This window comes from Lathamus discolor, chromosome 13 (genome assembly GCF_037157495.1).
Source record: "Lathamus discolor isolate bLatDis1 chromosome 13, bLatDis1.hap1, whole genome shotgun sequence".
NCBI classification, from domain to species: Eukaryota; Metazoa; Chordata; class Aves; order Psittaciformes; family Psittacidae; genus Lathamus; species Lathamus discolor.
Window position 1 is genome coordinate 1,063,187 of NC_088896.1, and position 12,371 is coordinate 1,075,557.

At 55.5% G+C, this 12,371-nt stretch overlaps 1 protein-coding gene across 3 annotated transcripts in view; it reads left to right on the forward strand.

The window, feature by feature from the left end:
- Window positions 1–12,371, forward strand: part of PIK3R6 (phosphoinositide-3-kinase regulatory subunit 6) — a 38,788-nt gene that overhangs the window by 1,787 nt on the left and 24,630 nt on the right. The window contains exons 1-2 of one of the 3 annotated variants that reach the window (XM_065693292.1): window positions 6,121–6,213; window positions 10,736–10,868. The exons of 1 other annotated variant lie outside the window; for it this stretch is intronic. In XM_065693292.1, coding sequence (XP_065549364.1) covers window positions 10,856–10,868 — 13 coding nt within the window. In that variant the 5' untranslated portion in view covers window positions 6,121–6,213; window positions 10,736–10,855. Of the gene's footprint in view, window positions 1–6,120; window positions 6,214–10,735; window positions 10,869–12,371 lie in introns of those variants that run through there. One more of the 3 variants, XM_065693291.1, reaches the window with a different exon arrangement.

Genomic DNA, 12,371 nt, shown 5'->3' on the forward strand with positions numbered 1-12,371 from the left:
CTCAGAGGCTCAAGCTGCTCTGGCAAGACCTGGGCTTGCTGCTCGCAGCCGGTGCTGGCCTCAGCGCAGCTCTGCCCTGCAGCCCCTCCACTCAGCCGTGAGCTGCTGGGGCCGCAGCACTGGCACCGGGCTGTCCTGCCGTGAAGATCAGCTCTGATGGTGTTCCTGTATTGCAACGTATTTTGGTTCTTTTAGACCTGTTTCATAAAGAGACAGAGCTGTGAGACTTCACTGTCTGTTGCCTGTCCATCACTCTGGTATAGCCCATATTCCTGGCTGGATAGCCCCAGATCAGAGAGAAGAAAAGAATTCTTTGCCCTATGCGAGGTGGCACAGGGCACCTAGCAGTTGTTTTGATGGAGTTTTCTGGACCTTATGGGACACTATGTTCAGGTTGTTGTATGATGGAAACGCTTTCTTTTTTGCTGTGAAAGTGAAACAAGCTGATCTTCATGGAAGGCCTGTGCGGGAGGTGGTCAGAGCTCCTCATTGCCAGGCACAACTTGCACATCCCCACTGGAGCAGTTTCCATTTCACTTTCGTGTTCCGGTGGTTCCCCTCTGGGTGTCCTGTGAAAGCCCTCTCAGGGCAGTCCTGCTTGTGTTGGACACGGTCTCACCCCACTGGTGACAGGGACCTTGATGTAAAAACTGTCTGTGGCCCCTTTGGCAGGGGTTCTCTGTGTGCCCCCTCACTGGGCCATACTGAATTCCCACCTCCTGGCACATGGGGTGGGCACTGCTGCTGCTGTGGCAGGGTCACAACAGCCTTTCAGGAGTCACCTTCCTTGGCTTTGCAGCCAGCTTTTGGGATGTGGGTAGAGCAGCAGCACCCCCCCCCCCCCCCCAGCATCCCTGTGTACCCACAGAGGGGAGCACTGATTCACACAAGAAATGAGAGCTCCCCTGCTCTGTTTGTGAAAGAGCTGACCCAGGAGGACTCTCATTCTGGTTGTGTCCAGTCCTCCTAACACTGATCGCATCTCCTACCCAGACATGGGAGCTCTCGGGAGCTGCTTTCCCAGTTGCTTTCTTGCTTTCCTGAGCTTTGCTGGTGTTAATGGCTGTTCTGAAGGCAGATGCCGTGTTGGCTGAGTCACGTCTTTCTATTTTGAGGTGTGACATGCCTTGAAGACAGCACCGTCCATCAAACATGGTTTGGGCAGGAGCTTTCCAAGGGAGCTGCTGTTGTGAGTGATCTGTGCTGGGGTGGCTTTTGCTTGTGAGCCTCTAGTGGGATTCTTCAGTCCAGACTGGCATTACTAGGAGGTGTTATGGTCCTATAGAGAGCAGTGGATTCTGTTGTTCCCGGTACCACGTAATTAAATCTTGTTACTGACCTTATCCTCCTGGTCAAGCACTGTACACTCACCCCTTCCTTGCTAATCTGCTGTTTGTGCTCCGCGTTAACCCTGTCAGCACTTGTCACCTCGTTCATTCCGCACTGCCCGAGCAGTGCCAGCAGGCACCGCTACCCTGCTCATTGCGGACAGAGGGGAAGGTGCAGCCGGCTTCCTGCCTTGCTGCTCCCAGGCTGCCCACATCTGGGAGCCTGAGCTCTTCCCGCTTTTCTTTCCCCTCAGGTGGACCGCGGTCGCCTGGGCTGTTTGTGTGAGCAAACCTGGCACCGGCTTTCAGAACACTTATTTTTTTCCTCTGAGTGTTTTTTCCAAAGTCAGCTCTGGGAATGGAAGGAGATGCTTAAATCTGAACCGCTGATGCTTCCGGAAAGCCCGTGTCTTTCCTTAGAAAGAATGCACTGTGACGCTGGTGGGGAAGTCTCCAAAGAGTCATTAGTGTCCAGGAAGCCGCTCAACTTCCACTCCAGCTATAGCAAAGGGCTCTGGGGCTCATTCAGTCCTGATGGGCAGATGAACGTCCGCTGCAGTGCAAGCTTTGAAGGTGTTTCATTAGTGAAGCGGCTGTAAGAGGCATCTTCGCCTTCTCCCTCCGTGGGCATCAGGCTGCAGGCAGGGACGCGCCTTGCCAAAGCAGCTGCCAGGCAAGCGGTGAGCAAAATGCTGCTGGGAAGCAGGATCTGAGCTTGAGATGTGTTTCCTTGGCAGGGAGAGCCTGAGGGGGAGCATCTGGTTTCATATCGGAGCTGTCTGAAACCACAGGCACTGCCAGGTTTTGAGCTGAAACTGAGTTCAGAAAGGGGGCTCCAGGCTGGTCCTCAGCACGTGTGGTACCCCCCTCTCTGCAAGCCTCCTCTGCCCCAGCAGCCTGTCTGAATGGGGCCAGAAATGAGGCAGGTGATGTGCAGGTGGGTGTGGAGTTCCGTAATGGAGGTTTTGCTTAGTGTTCATTTACGCTGAGGCACCTTGCTCTGCGGTGTACCATGTGAGGTGAGATGGACCCAGACTCTGCCCTCGGTGTTTCAGCCTGGCCGTGGTTCTGGTCTTCAGGGGAGCCTGGAGCTGCTCTTGCTGGACAATGAGGAGGTTGGAAGCTGGAAAGCTGCTTTTGTCCTGGTGTCCCACCCGTGCTGCTGGGCTGGAGGCCAGGATCAGGGCCAAAACTGGTGGCTGCTCCATGGACAAACAGACCTGGTTTAAGAGGAGGGTGCAAGCAGGATCATAGAATGACAGAACGATTTGTGTTGGAAGGGACCTTAAAGCTCACCCAGCTCCAACCCCTGCCACGGGCAGGGACCCCTTCCACTGGAGCAGCTTGCTCCAAGCCCCTGTGTCCAACCTGGCCTTGAGCACTGCCAGGGATGGGGCAGCCACAGCTTCTCTGGGCACCCTGTGCCAGCGCCTCAGCACCCTCACAGGGAAGAGCTTCTGCCTCAGAGCTCATCTCAGTCTCCCCTCGGGCAGGTTCAAGCCATTGCCCTTGGCCTGTCCCTACAGGCCCTTGTCCCAAGCCCCTCTCCAGGTTTCCTGCAGCCCCTTTAGGCACTGGAGCTGCTCTCAGGTCTCCCCTTCAGGAGCCTTCTCTTGTCCAGGCTGCCCCAGCCCAGCTCTCTCAGCCTGGCTCCAGAGCAGAGCTGCTCCAGCCCTCGCAGCAGCTCCATGGCCTCCTCTGGCCTCGCTCCAGCAGCTCCATGTCCCTCTTGTGCTGCTGCCCCAGAGCTGGATCAGGGCTGCAGGGGGGTCTCCCCAGAGCGCAGCAGAGGGGCAGGATCCCCTCCCTGAGCTGCTGCTCACGCTCTGGGGGTGCAGCCCAGCACACGGGGGGGGTTCTGATGTAAATCTGCCTCCGATGGACTCCCCTGGCTGATTCTGCACCAGTGTCTTCTGGTGTAAGCAACGATGCTGGGTCCAGAGGAGCAGTCGCACAGCACTTTGGGAGCTGCCAGCCCTGGGGATGCAATGTCAGAGCCTCAGGTTGGCTGGGGGGAAGCGGCCCCTCAAGTCCTGCAGTCAGGAACACCCCTGTTCATCCTGTGCCCTGGCCACTGTCCCTGGAGCTGAGGAGCCGCGGGCTGGGCTGTAACATTAGATGAAGCCTCTGATGTGCCACTGTCAGAACTGATCTCGCTCACAGGCAACTGCAGGCAGCAGGGGAGGGCAGTGCGAGGGGTGGCGAGTCCTGGTCTGCTCCCCGGGACCTCTGTCGTGTCCTCAGAGAACGCTGTGTGTACTCATGCTCCTGTGTCTGCCCTGCAGCCGAGCACTTGCCCTGTCTCCCTTCAGGACCCTCCAGCGCGGAACAGCTCGCTCACTGCTCCAGCGGTACCGGTACAACCCTTCCTTATGCCGGGGGCAAGCCGGGTGTCCACTGCGGGGAGGGGAAGCGTTGGGATCAGGGCAGTAACTGGTGGTGGGATGGGGAGAGGGCAGGGGAGGAGCCAGGGGACAGCTCTCCGTGCTTGGTGCCGGTGCAATGTACTAGCTTTAGTTTGTGAGCGCCTGTACTCGAGCTGATAAACAGGCACAGGAAACCTCAGACGTACCCGAGGAGTGAATTTGTAACTAAATACAGAGCTGCACAAGGCACCGGGAGGCTGGCTTTGGAGCGGGACTAAATATAACTTGGAGAAAGCACACATATGCCCTGCCGTGTCAGCGCTGTCCTTAGGCACAGGGGAGGTGGGAGAGGGGACATCCCCCGGGGCTGGCAATGGTCAGAGAGAGCCCATTTGCTGCTAGCCCAGTTCCCACCACCAAAGGTCTGGGTTTAGGTTTTCCTTCACAGCCTCTTTCTGCATCCACTGGTCTGTGTCAAACGTGTCCCCTGCTCCAGGGGTGTTGGGTTTTAGTGGTTTCCATTGGCTTTTGATAATCTGTGAGACAGAGCAGCTGTATGGGGGCTGTGCATCCCCATGGTGAGTGTCTCCAGGGGACAGCCTGAGTCACTTCTCTCCACTGAGTGTGATGGGGTTGCCATGACTCATGTGGATGGACACATCCCCATCCTTCTAGATTTTCCTGTCACCACAGTGTCCTCACGTACTGAGACTTAAAAAAGAGGGTTTAGGCGTTTGCTGGCAGTGTGTTGGCGGCACTTCTGAGAATGCCCCAGCTCTTTTGGTGGTGAGGCTGTGGCTGTGTGGTGCTTTGCTCTGACTGTCTCTGCTTGGGTGTGCTGGAAGGCTGGTGGCCCTCCACTGGTGTGGGACCATAGTGCTGAGCCTGACCTGTGGTCCTTCGGGACTGCAGGTGATTGTAGCCTAACCCTTATAAGGGTGCTAGCCCATGGTATAATTAAAACAACCTAACATCTGAGTGAGCATGGATCCTCCTTCATGGAGGACAAGAGTGGCTGATGCAGCCCAGCCCAGTCCCTGCATGCATTGACCTGTACCAATGACCTGTACAGCCTGGTGGTGCACACCCAGCTGTAGCTGGAACCCTCCAGACACATCCAAAATGCAAACAGGGTGATGTGTGATATGCTGAAACCTGCCTTGTCACAGTGTCTTTGGTGCCTGTCTTGCTAATGGCCAGCCCTCAGCAGAAGGCAACAGCATCGGTGTGGTCCCCACCATGTTTCCCTGGATATAAGCCTGGGGAGGGAACAATCCTGGAGGAAGGCGGCTATTTCCTTGTGTAGGCCTGCGACAGAGCGTGGTGGAAGTGGGGAATCCCTACTTAGGAGGAAGGTGGTTCAACGGGGGGAGGATGGAGAGGTGAGGAGGGAGGCAGGCTGCTGGAGGATCCCAGCCCCAGTGGCCTCATCTTTAAATGGGACTGTGCTTCATGTGGTATTAGCTCAGCGAAAACAGAGCAGCCATCACAACCTGTTCCCAAGCTCTGGGTCCTCGTTACTGCTGCCCTGCAGAGGAGGGATGCTGAGGGTGGCTTTATGGGATTTATGGAATGATCATCCATGTCCTGCTCATGCAGTCTCCAGCACCTTGGTAGTCTGGGATAGGAGGATGAGACTGCAAAACCCTTTGACCCTGCTCTTTTTCTGCCAGTTTCCAGGGCGAACTGTACTTGCAATGCAAAGTTCTTCATTTTCAAGAATATAGCCAGCTGGTTTCCATAATACCCCGAACTCCCGGGAAAGGTGGCTTTGGGGTCACTCAGGGTTTGTCACTGAACGCCTCACAGCTATTGCAAACCGAAGGGAGGAATGTGCTTCCCTCCATGCCTTTGCCTTTTCATTTTTTCCTGCAAATGAAATAAAATACAGCTGATGCCGTGGGTATTTTAAGACTTGCAGGGAGGAAGCGGGGATTTGCAGCTCTGCAAAGCAATGGGATGAATGCAGAGAAGACTCTGGTCTTGCTGAGCTGGCAGACAGCAAAATAACCAGTTACAGGATGAAATGTGTCTTGTGTCTGCTGCAGGGAAGGGAAGAGATCCAAGGGGGAGGAGGGGGACAGAAAGCAGAAATCGTTGGTGTGGATCAGGGAACTGAGCAGCTTCTACCTTTTGCCGGCACTTTTGCAGGGCTTGCACTGTCATATTTCCCCTCGATTCATCTCTCATCTCGCCATGGTCGTGTGTGTTGGCTGGGGCCCGTGAGCCCTTCCTGTCTGGGTAGGAAGCCTGTGGTCACCGGTGAGCTCAGGCACATGCACACGGAGCAGAAGCAAGCCCTGTCCGTGTTTGGCAGCACTGTGCAGGCTCCGGTGCTGATGCCATAGGGATCGTTGCTTTGCTGCCTGCCTCCCACCTCGGCTGAGGAGCTGGTGCCCTTTGGCTGCACCTGATTCACTGCCGCCGCCTCTGTCCTCCTCCTCATGATGTGCCTGCTGGGATGCTCCTGTGTCCCGAAGGGAGTTGTGATCCTGGGAGCTGGAAGGATGCAAGGGAAGGTGAGTGCAACCCGGAACAGAGCCGGTTTGGGACAGGGTCCTTCCTTGTGTGGTCTCTCTGCTCCCACTTGCAGTGGGGATAGTGCAAGTCAGGCTGTGGTGGGAGATCCTATCCCCTGACTTCCAGGGAGCTGGGCAGTGTTCCCAGGAGAAAGGTCTGAGTTAGTCCACCAGGCACCAGGAGTAGGGCTGAGTCCATCCCTAGAAATGGGGACAATATCCCCCTGCTTGCACCAGGGATCAGTCATTTTGGGAGAGACGAGGCAGGGAGGGCTGGCTGTAGCAGGGGGCTCTGATGTCTTGTGCTCCCCTTCCTCTGGGGACTGTGCTGACATGACACTTGCTGTCCCCAGCATCCCCAGTCTACTGTGCTGGGATGTTGGGATGTGGCACAGTTAATGCTGAGGGTCTGGTTCCAGAGGTGAAGTCCCCTGTTTGCGAGTATCCCTGCATGAGACACCAGCGCAAACCTGGCTCTCCTGGATCCCTGCAGGGGAAGCGGGACTGCAGTGCAGCTCAGACACCTCTGCGCCTGCCATTCCCACACAGAGCCTGATCAAACCGTGGGCATGGGGATCCCACTGGCTGCTCACAGTGGGGTCAGGGCTCGATGAACACAAAGCGGCTGTAACCAGGGTCTTTAGCGCCATGGTCTGTGACCAGAAGGGGTGGCAATGGCAAAGGAGCCAGCAGGAAGGGACTTGTCCCTGCATGCACAGGGTGCTGGGACATCCCTCTCCATCTTCTCCAGAAAAGAAGTGTTTCCAGCATCACAGCATCATATCCCCGCATGTCACATCTTGTCTCCCAGGGGATTTATGGCTGCTGTGTCCTGGGAACAGCCTGGAAAAGTGGGTGTTGGAACTGATCCTGTCTTAGCAGGCCAAGAAACAGCCCAGGGCAGCGATAGGGATCCTGCTACAGACCAGGTTCCTGGTGCCGTTGGGTGACATTCCCCGCTGCTGTGACACCAGCACTGGGGTCTCCATGGTGCGTACCTGTAGTTCTACACAGCCTTGGCTAAAATGCTTTTTCACCCAGGTCAGCAGCTCTGAGTGAACTGAGCTTCAGATGGTTGTTGTTTCCCTGCAGTGACACATGGCTTCTAGATAATGTCCAAGGAATCCCTCCTGCCAGGGGATGGGCTTCATCCCTTATGGTCAGCCTCTGCCCAGAGCAGCACCACTGCCAGGGCAGGGGCTAGCAGTGTCCTTCCCAGGGGAGCAGAGGCTGGGTCTTTGCTCACTGCTATGCTCTGCTCAGCCAAAGGGGTACCTAGGTCAGATAATCGGGCATAAATTAGCCTGGTTTCATTAATGCACTCAAAAGCTACCCATGCACCTTGGCTGGGGCACAGCCTCTGTCTGCTCAGGCAAGGGACTGAAGGAAAATGCTCTGTGAAAAGGCTGAATGAAGTCCTTGGTTACAGCACAGGCTCTTGCATCTTCAGAGCCTCCCTTGCTGTGTTACTGGGTTTGGATTTGTGTTGGGGTGGTTGCAGGGTCACATCTGCTGTGGGGAAAGTCCTGATGAAGCCCATAAGGGAAGGGCCAGCCTGTCTGTTGTGGCCAGGGAGGGCAAATGTGGTCCTGCTGTCTAAGAACTGGGGCTGATGCTGTCCAGCTCTCCCCATCCTTAGCCCTGCATCCATCCTCCTCCTCCTTTGGTGGCCCTGGTCCCCTCACTCATGGGAGTAAAGTGGTCAGAAAGCATCCCCAATAAAAATGGGTGATTTTCTGCACATTTATGTCCGTGTGCTGGTTATGGCCAGTGAGAACCAGTACCTGGTTCCTGGCAGGAACAAGACTAGAGAGCTAGAACCCTCTACAGCCTGTTTCCATTTATGTCCTTTCATGCCTCTTCTCATACAACATTGACCTGTCCTCCTGCAGACAGTGACTGGACTCTGAATGAGCTGGGGATTAATTTTGGACATTTTACATTGCATTTTCTTGGGAGACCAAGCACTCGGAGAAGAGAGGTTGAGCCTGGATCCAACCTCAGCTCCTCTTTGCTGGCAGTGAGGAAAGCGAGCGCTGTTTAAGTGGACAAGTGAAGTGAAACCCGAAGTGTCTCTGGCAGGAGAAGCTCAGGTCCCTTCGGCACTGCTGAGTCCTTTTCTAAGTGGGGAGGCTGAGCACTGGTGAGCAGGCTCCATGCTGGGTCACCAGCTCCCCTCCCACGTGCGGGCAGGTAGGATGCGGATGTGGAAAACCACTGACACAATTAGCACCGGGCTGGGCTGCACTTCGTCAGGAAGGCTCCGTGAGGCAGGGCGCAGCCCCATCACTGCTGCTCGGTGCTCGAGGTGTGGGTCTCCCACAGCACTGGGAATCCCAGTGCTCTTCCCAGCAGGAAGTATTTTGTGGACCACGGCATCAGCCAGCTCACTGTTTGTGTAAGGCTGCTCTTGTGCATGCAAGGGCTTAGAGGAATCATTCTCTTTCCATCTGTAACCACTGAAACAAGGGGGTGATCTGTAATTTTTGAAACTAGGAGGATGAGTTGATGTTCTCTCCTGCAGCATGACAGGAGGCACATCTCATTTCAGAGAATCATAGAATGGTTTGCATTGGAAAGGACCTTCAAGGTCATGTAGTGACAGGCCAAGGGGAATGGCTTGAACCTGCCCGAGGGGAGACTGAGATGAGCTCTGAGGCAGAAGCTCTTCCCTGTGAGGGTGCTGAGGCGCTGGCACAGGGTGCCCAGAGAAGCTGCGGCTGCCCCATCCCTGGCAGTGCTCAAGGCCAGGTTGGACACAGGGGCTTGGAGCAAGCTGCTCCAGTGGAAGGGGTCCCTGCCCGTGGCAGGGGTTGGAGCTGGAGGAGCTTTAAGGACCTTTCCAACACAAACCAGGCTGGGGTTCTATGATTCTATGAGCAAGCTGAGCTGGAGGAGAGCTGGAATCTCCTCCCTGCTTCTGGCCCTGGACCAAGCTGCCCGCCAGCTGTGCAAGCAGAGGCAGTTGTTTTGCTCTTGTAAGACCCCGGCCTGTCCTCACCTCCCTTGTCCTCTCTGCCATCAGCCGTGGCTGGGAGCTGCTCCCATGGCGTTGCTGCACAGTGGGCAGCAGAAATCGCCTTGGTGGCTTGGTGCCAGGTGTGTTATCCAGCCCAGAAACAGTCTCCATGGACCTGGGGTGGGTTTGAACACTTGGCGTGCCGCAGGAAACCTTTAATGAGCTGCTGAGAGCTGCTGAGAGCAGGATGCGCCCGAGGCTCCAGTGGTGCGTGGCAGGGGCATTCCTGCACGTGTCCGTCCATCTCCCCCTGCAGCTGCAGAGCTGTTGGCTTTGGGGATGGATATTTACAAGGTTAGGGCTGACCTGGGTAGAATTAGGTCCTAAATCTACAAATATCCTAAAGAGAGCAAAGACCTGAGCACAAGCGTGGGCTGAAGGCCTGGTGGTGCTTGGGGGGATGCAGGGAATTGATGGGACTGTGATGTTATTGCTGCCTGTGCTGCTTTGGGGACCACTGGAGGCAGGCTCCCTGTCTTCAGCCATTGATGTGGGTGTTTCAGGGAAATGCAGAATTCAGAGCTATGAGCTGGTTTTTTTTTTATCTTCCCTAAAGGCAAGGAGAGAGGAAAACCTGCAAGCTGGGATGCTGAAACAGTGCTGCAGCTCACTCAGGCTGTGAGCACAGGCAGCACAGCCGCGTGGTTGCTGCTGTATCCGTGGATGGGAAGACAGGAGAGGGCAACACTCTAGGGAGATGCTGCCTTGTGGTAGACACTGTGGGTGCAGGACCACAAGGTGCTGGGCCCATGGGCTGAAAGGGACCAGGGCTGTGGGGTAGATGGCTACAGCTGAGCATCTCTGCAGTGGTATCTTGCACAGAAGATGCTGCATCTCCTCTGCTCCCCTGCAGCTGCCCTGTGCTGGCTCCCCCCTGCCTGTAGTCATGTCATAGGCAAATCTCCCTTCCTTCCTCCTTAGCTCGCAGGGTTTACTTTTTTTTTCCTCTTTCTTTGAGAGAACAATGCTTGAGGGCAAGGGAAGCTGTCCAGCTCTGGGCTGGCTTCCCTCTGCAGCGTAACCTGCTCGCGAGCTTTCCCTGGGGTTTGTGTCTCTGGGGTGCTGGCTCAGGGTGGCAGCAGCTCAGCACACACCAAGCATGGAAACCTCTTGGCAATTTGGGCTCTTTTTTTATTTTTTCCTGGTTGGGCCTTGCCTTTCAGACTCGGTTTAACTTAACCTGAGCGTTTCTTCTCCAATCCCAGGTTCCCTCTCCTGCCTTGCTCAGTGATGCTCATCCTGGGGTCCTCCTTGCTGCAGAAGGCTTTGAGGGGCAAGTGTTCAGATGGGTTCAGCTTTGAGCTGCAGCTTTCTCGGTGAAACCATGCTCAGTGAGCCATGCTTTGCTCACCCACAGGGCTCTGCCTCCCTCCCTGCCACACATCCTCCATGCTGGGGTCCCATGCCCACAGCATCCCAGTGCCTCTGCGCTCCCCACCAAGGTCCAGGCTGATCCTGGTCTCCACCGCCAGCCTCAGCCAAGTGTGCCCTGTCTTTCTGCAGGTGAGACACAGGACCCAAGGCCATGCCCATGTGGAGTGAGGAGCAGCTCTGCACCCACCCGTCACTGCAGACACCCTGCGGCCGCCGAGCCCCCCCCCACACTGCAGCCTCAGCCCAGCCATGGACAGCGCAGGTGGGTGATGCTGAGACCCCGGTGCAGGGGGATCCCATCCCAATGAACCCCGTTCACCTGTCTTCTTGTGCCTTGGTTACCCTCTGACAAAGTATGTGAGTATCTGAGGAGGCCTCGTTGCCTCTGGGCAGACCTTGGTCTTTGCAAGGTGCTGGCAGACCCTGCTGGATAGATGGGAAATGAGGCACGAACCCACTGCAAGGCATCCAGAAGGTTTGCTGCAGGGCACTTTGCAGCCACCAGGTCTGGCAACTGCTCACATCTGAATTTTGAAGCAGTTTTGTGTTTAATTGTGGGGTTTGGTGTCCATCCCCCCCCACTCTCCATGTGTGTTTTGTTTTCATGCTGGTTCACAAGGTGCTTTTGCTCTCCCGGCACCCTGAGGTCAGGATATTGATACTGAAACTTTTTGTTTCATTTGCAAGCCACTACCGTTTGTTACTGGTGGGCTGAGACTGTTTTTAGATCAAAGTGCCTCTTGTTTGTGTTGGAGCCGAAGCTCTGCTCCCCATGAAGGAACCTCAGTGTATAGGGGCTGTAATCGCTTTGATTGAGGAAAGAGGAGAGTATTTATATCAGTGCGCAGGAAAAGCTTCCCTGGTAATTAAAAACATACACAAATGGAAAGAAAAGGAAATTCCAAATAGGCCACTATTGCAGAATTCCCTAGTGCAAACCCAATGAACATAACAGTGAAACTGAGCAGCTTCACAGAGCCACTGGGGAGAAAACAGGCAGAGAAAACACAAATTTTCAAGACATTTCCCCAAATGACACTCCCAAAATGAGAACGATCCCATTTCCAAGGCCATTTCTGCACCCTGGGTGGGGTGCGATGGCACAGACTGTGAGGGGAGTTCCCCCGTACACACGCGGAGCTTCACCAGCACTTGGGAACAGCCGTGATCCCGGGTGTGTGGTTGTTTTCTGACACAGCTTCCACTGGAGCCGCAGCGCTAAGTTCTCCTCTGCAGAAGAAGCTTGAATCGAATGCATGCTCTGTACAAGCAGCCTTGGAGGAGATGACCCATTTTTGGGGTGTACTCAGGAATAGGCCATCCCATCCCAATACTCTACACTTTGCATTTCCCTGTTGGGCTCATGTCTGCTGCCCCTGTGCCCTGTTCACCACCTCTCTGCACCCACGGCACTGCAGTCTCGGGCTTGAGAGGGTGAGAGGGGCTTGTCATGCCTGGCCATGCCACCTGCCCCGTGAGCTGATGATGATGGCAGCAAGGATGCTGTGAGGGGTGGAATGCTCCTGCTGTCTGTAGTGTATCACCAGTGGGAACGGTGGCAACTTGGCATGCCACATCTGCTCCCCTGTATGATAACCCTGGTCAACCACTAAAAATCATGGTATAAGAGGAAAAAATCATCTGTTTTTCACTTCAAACCCATCCTGGGATGGTGCACGGGTCTCCATGGGATGAGGGGCCAGGTGCTCAAAGCTGCTCCATCTCCTACATGATCAGCACCGCCTGCTCCAACAGCCACGCACAG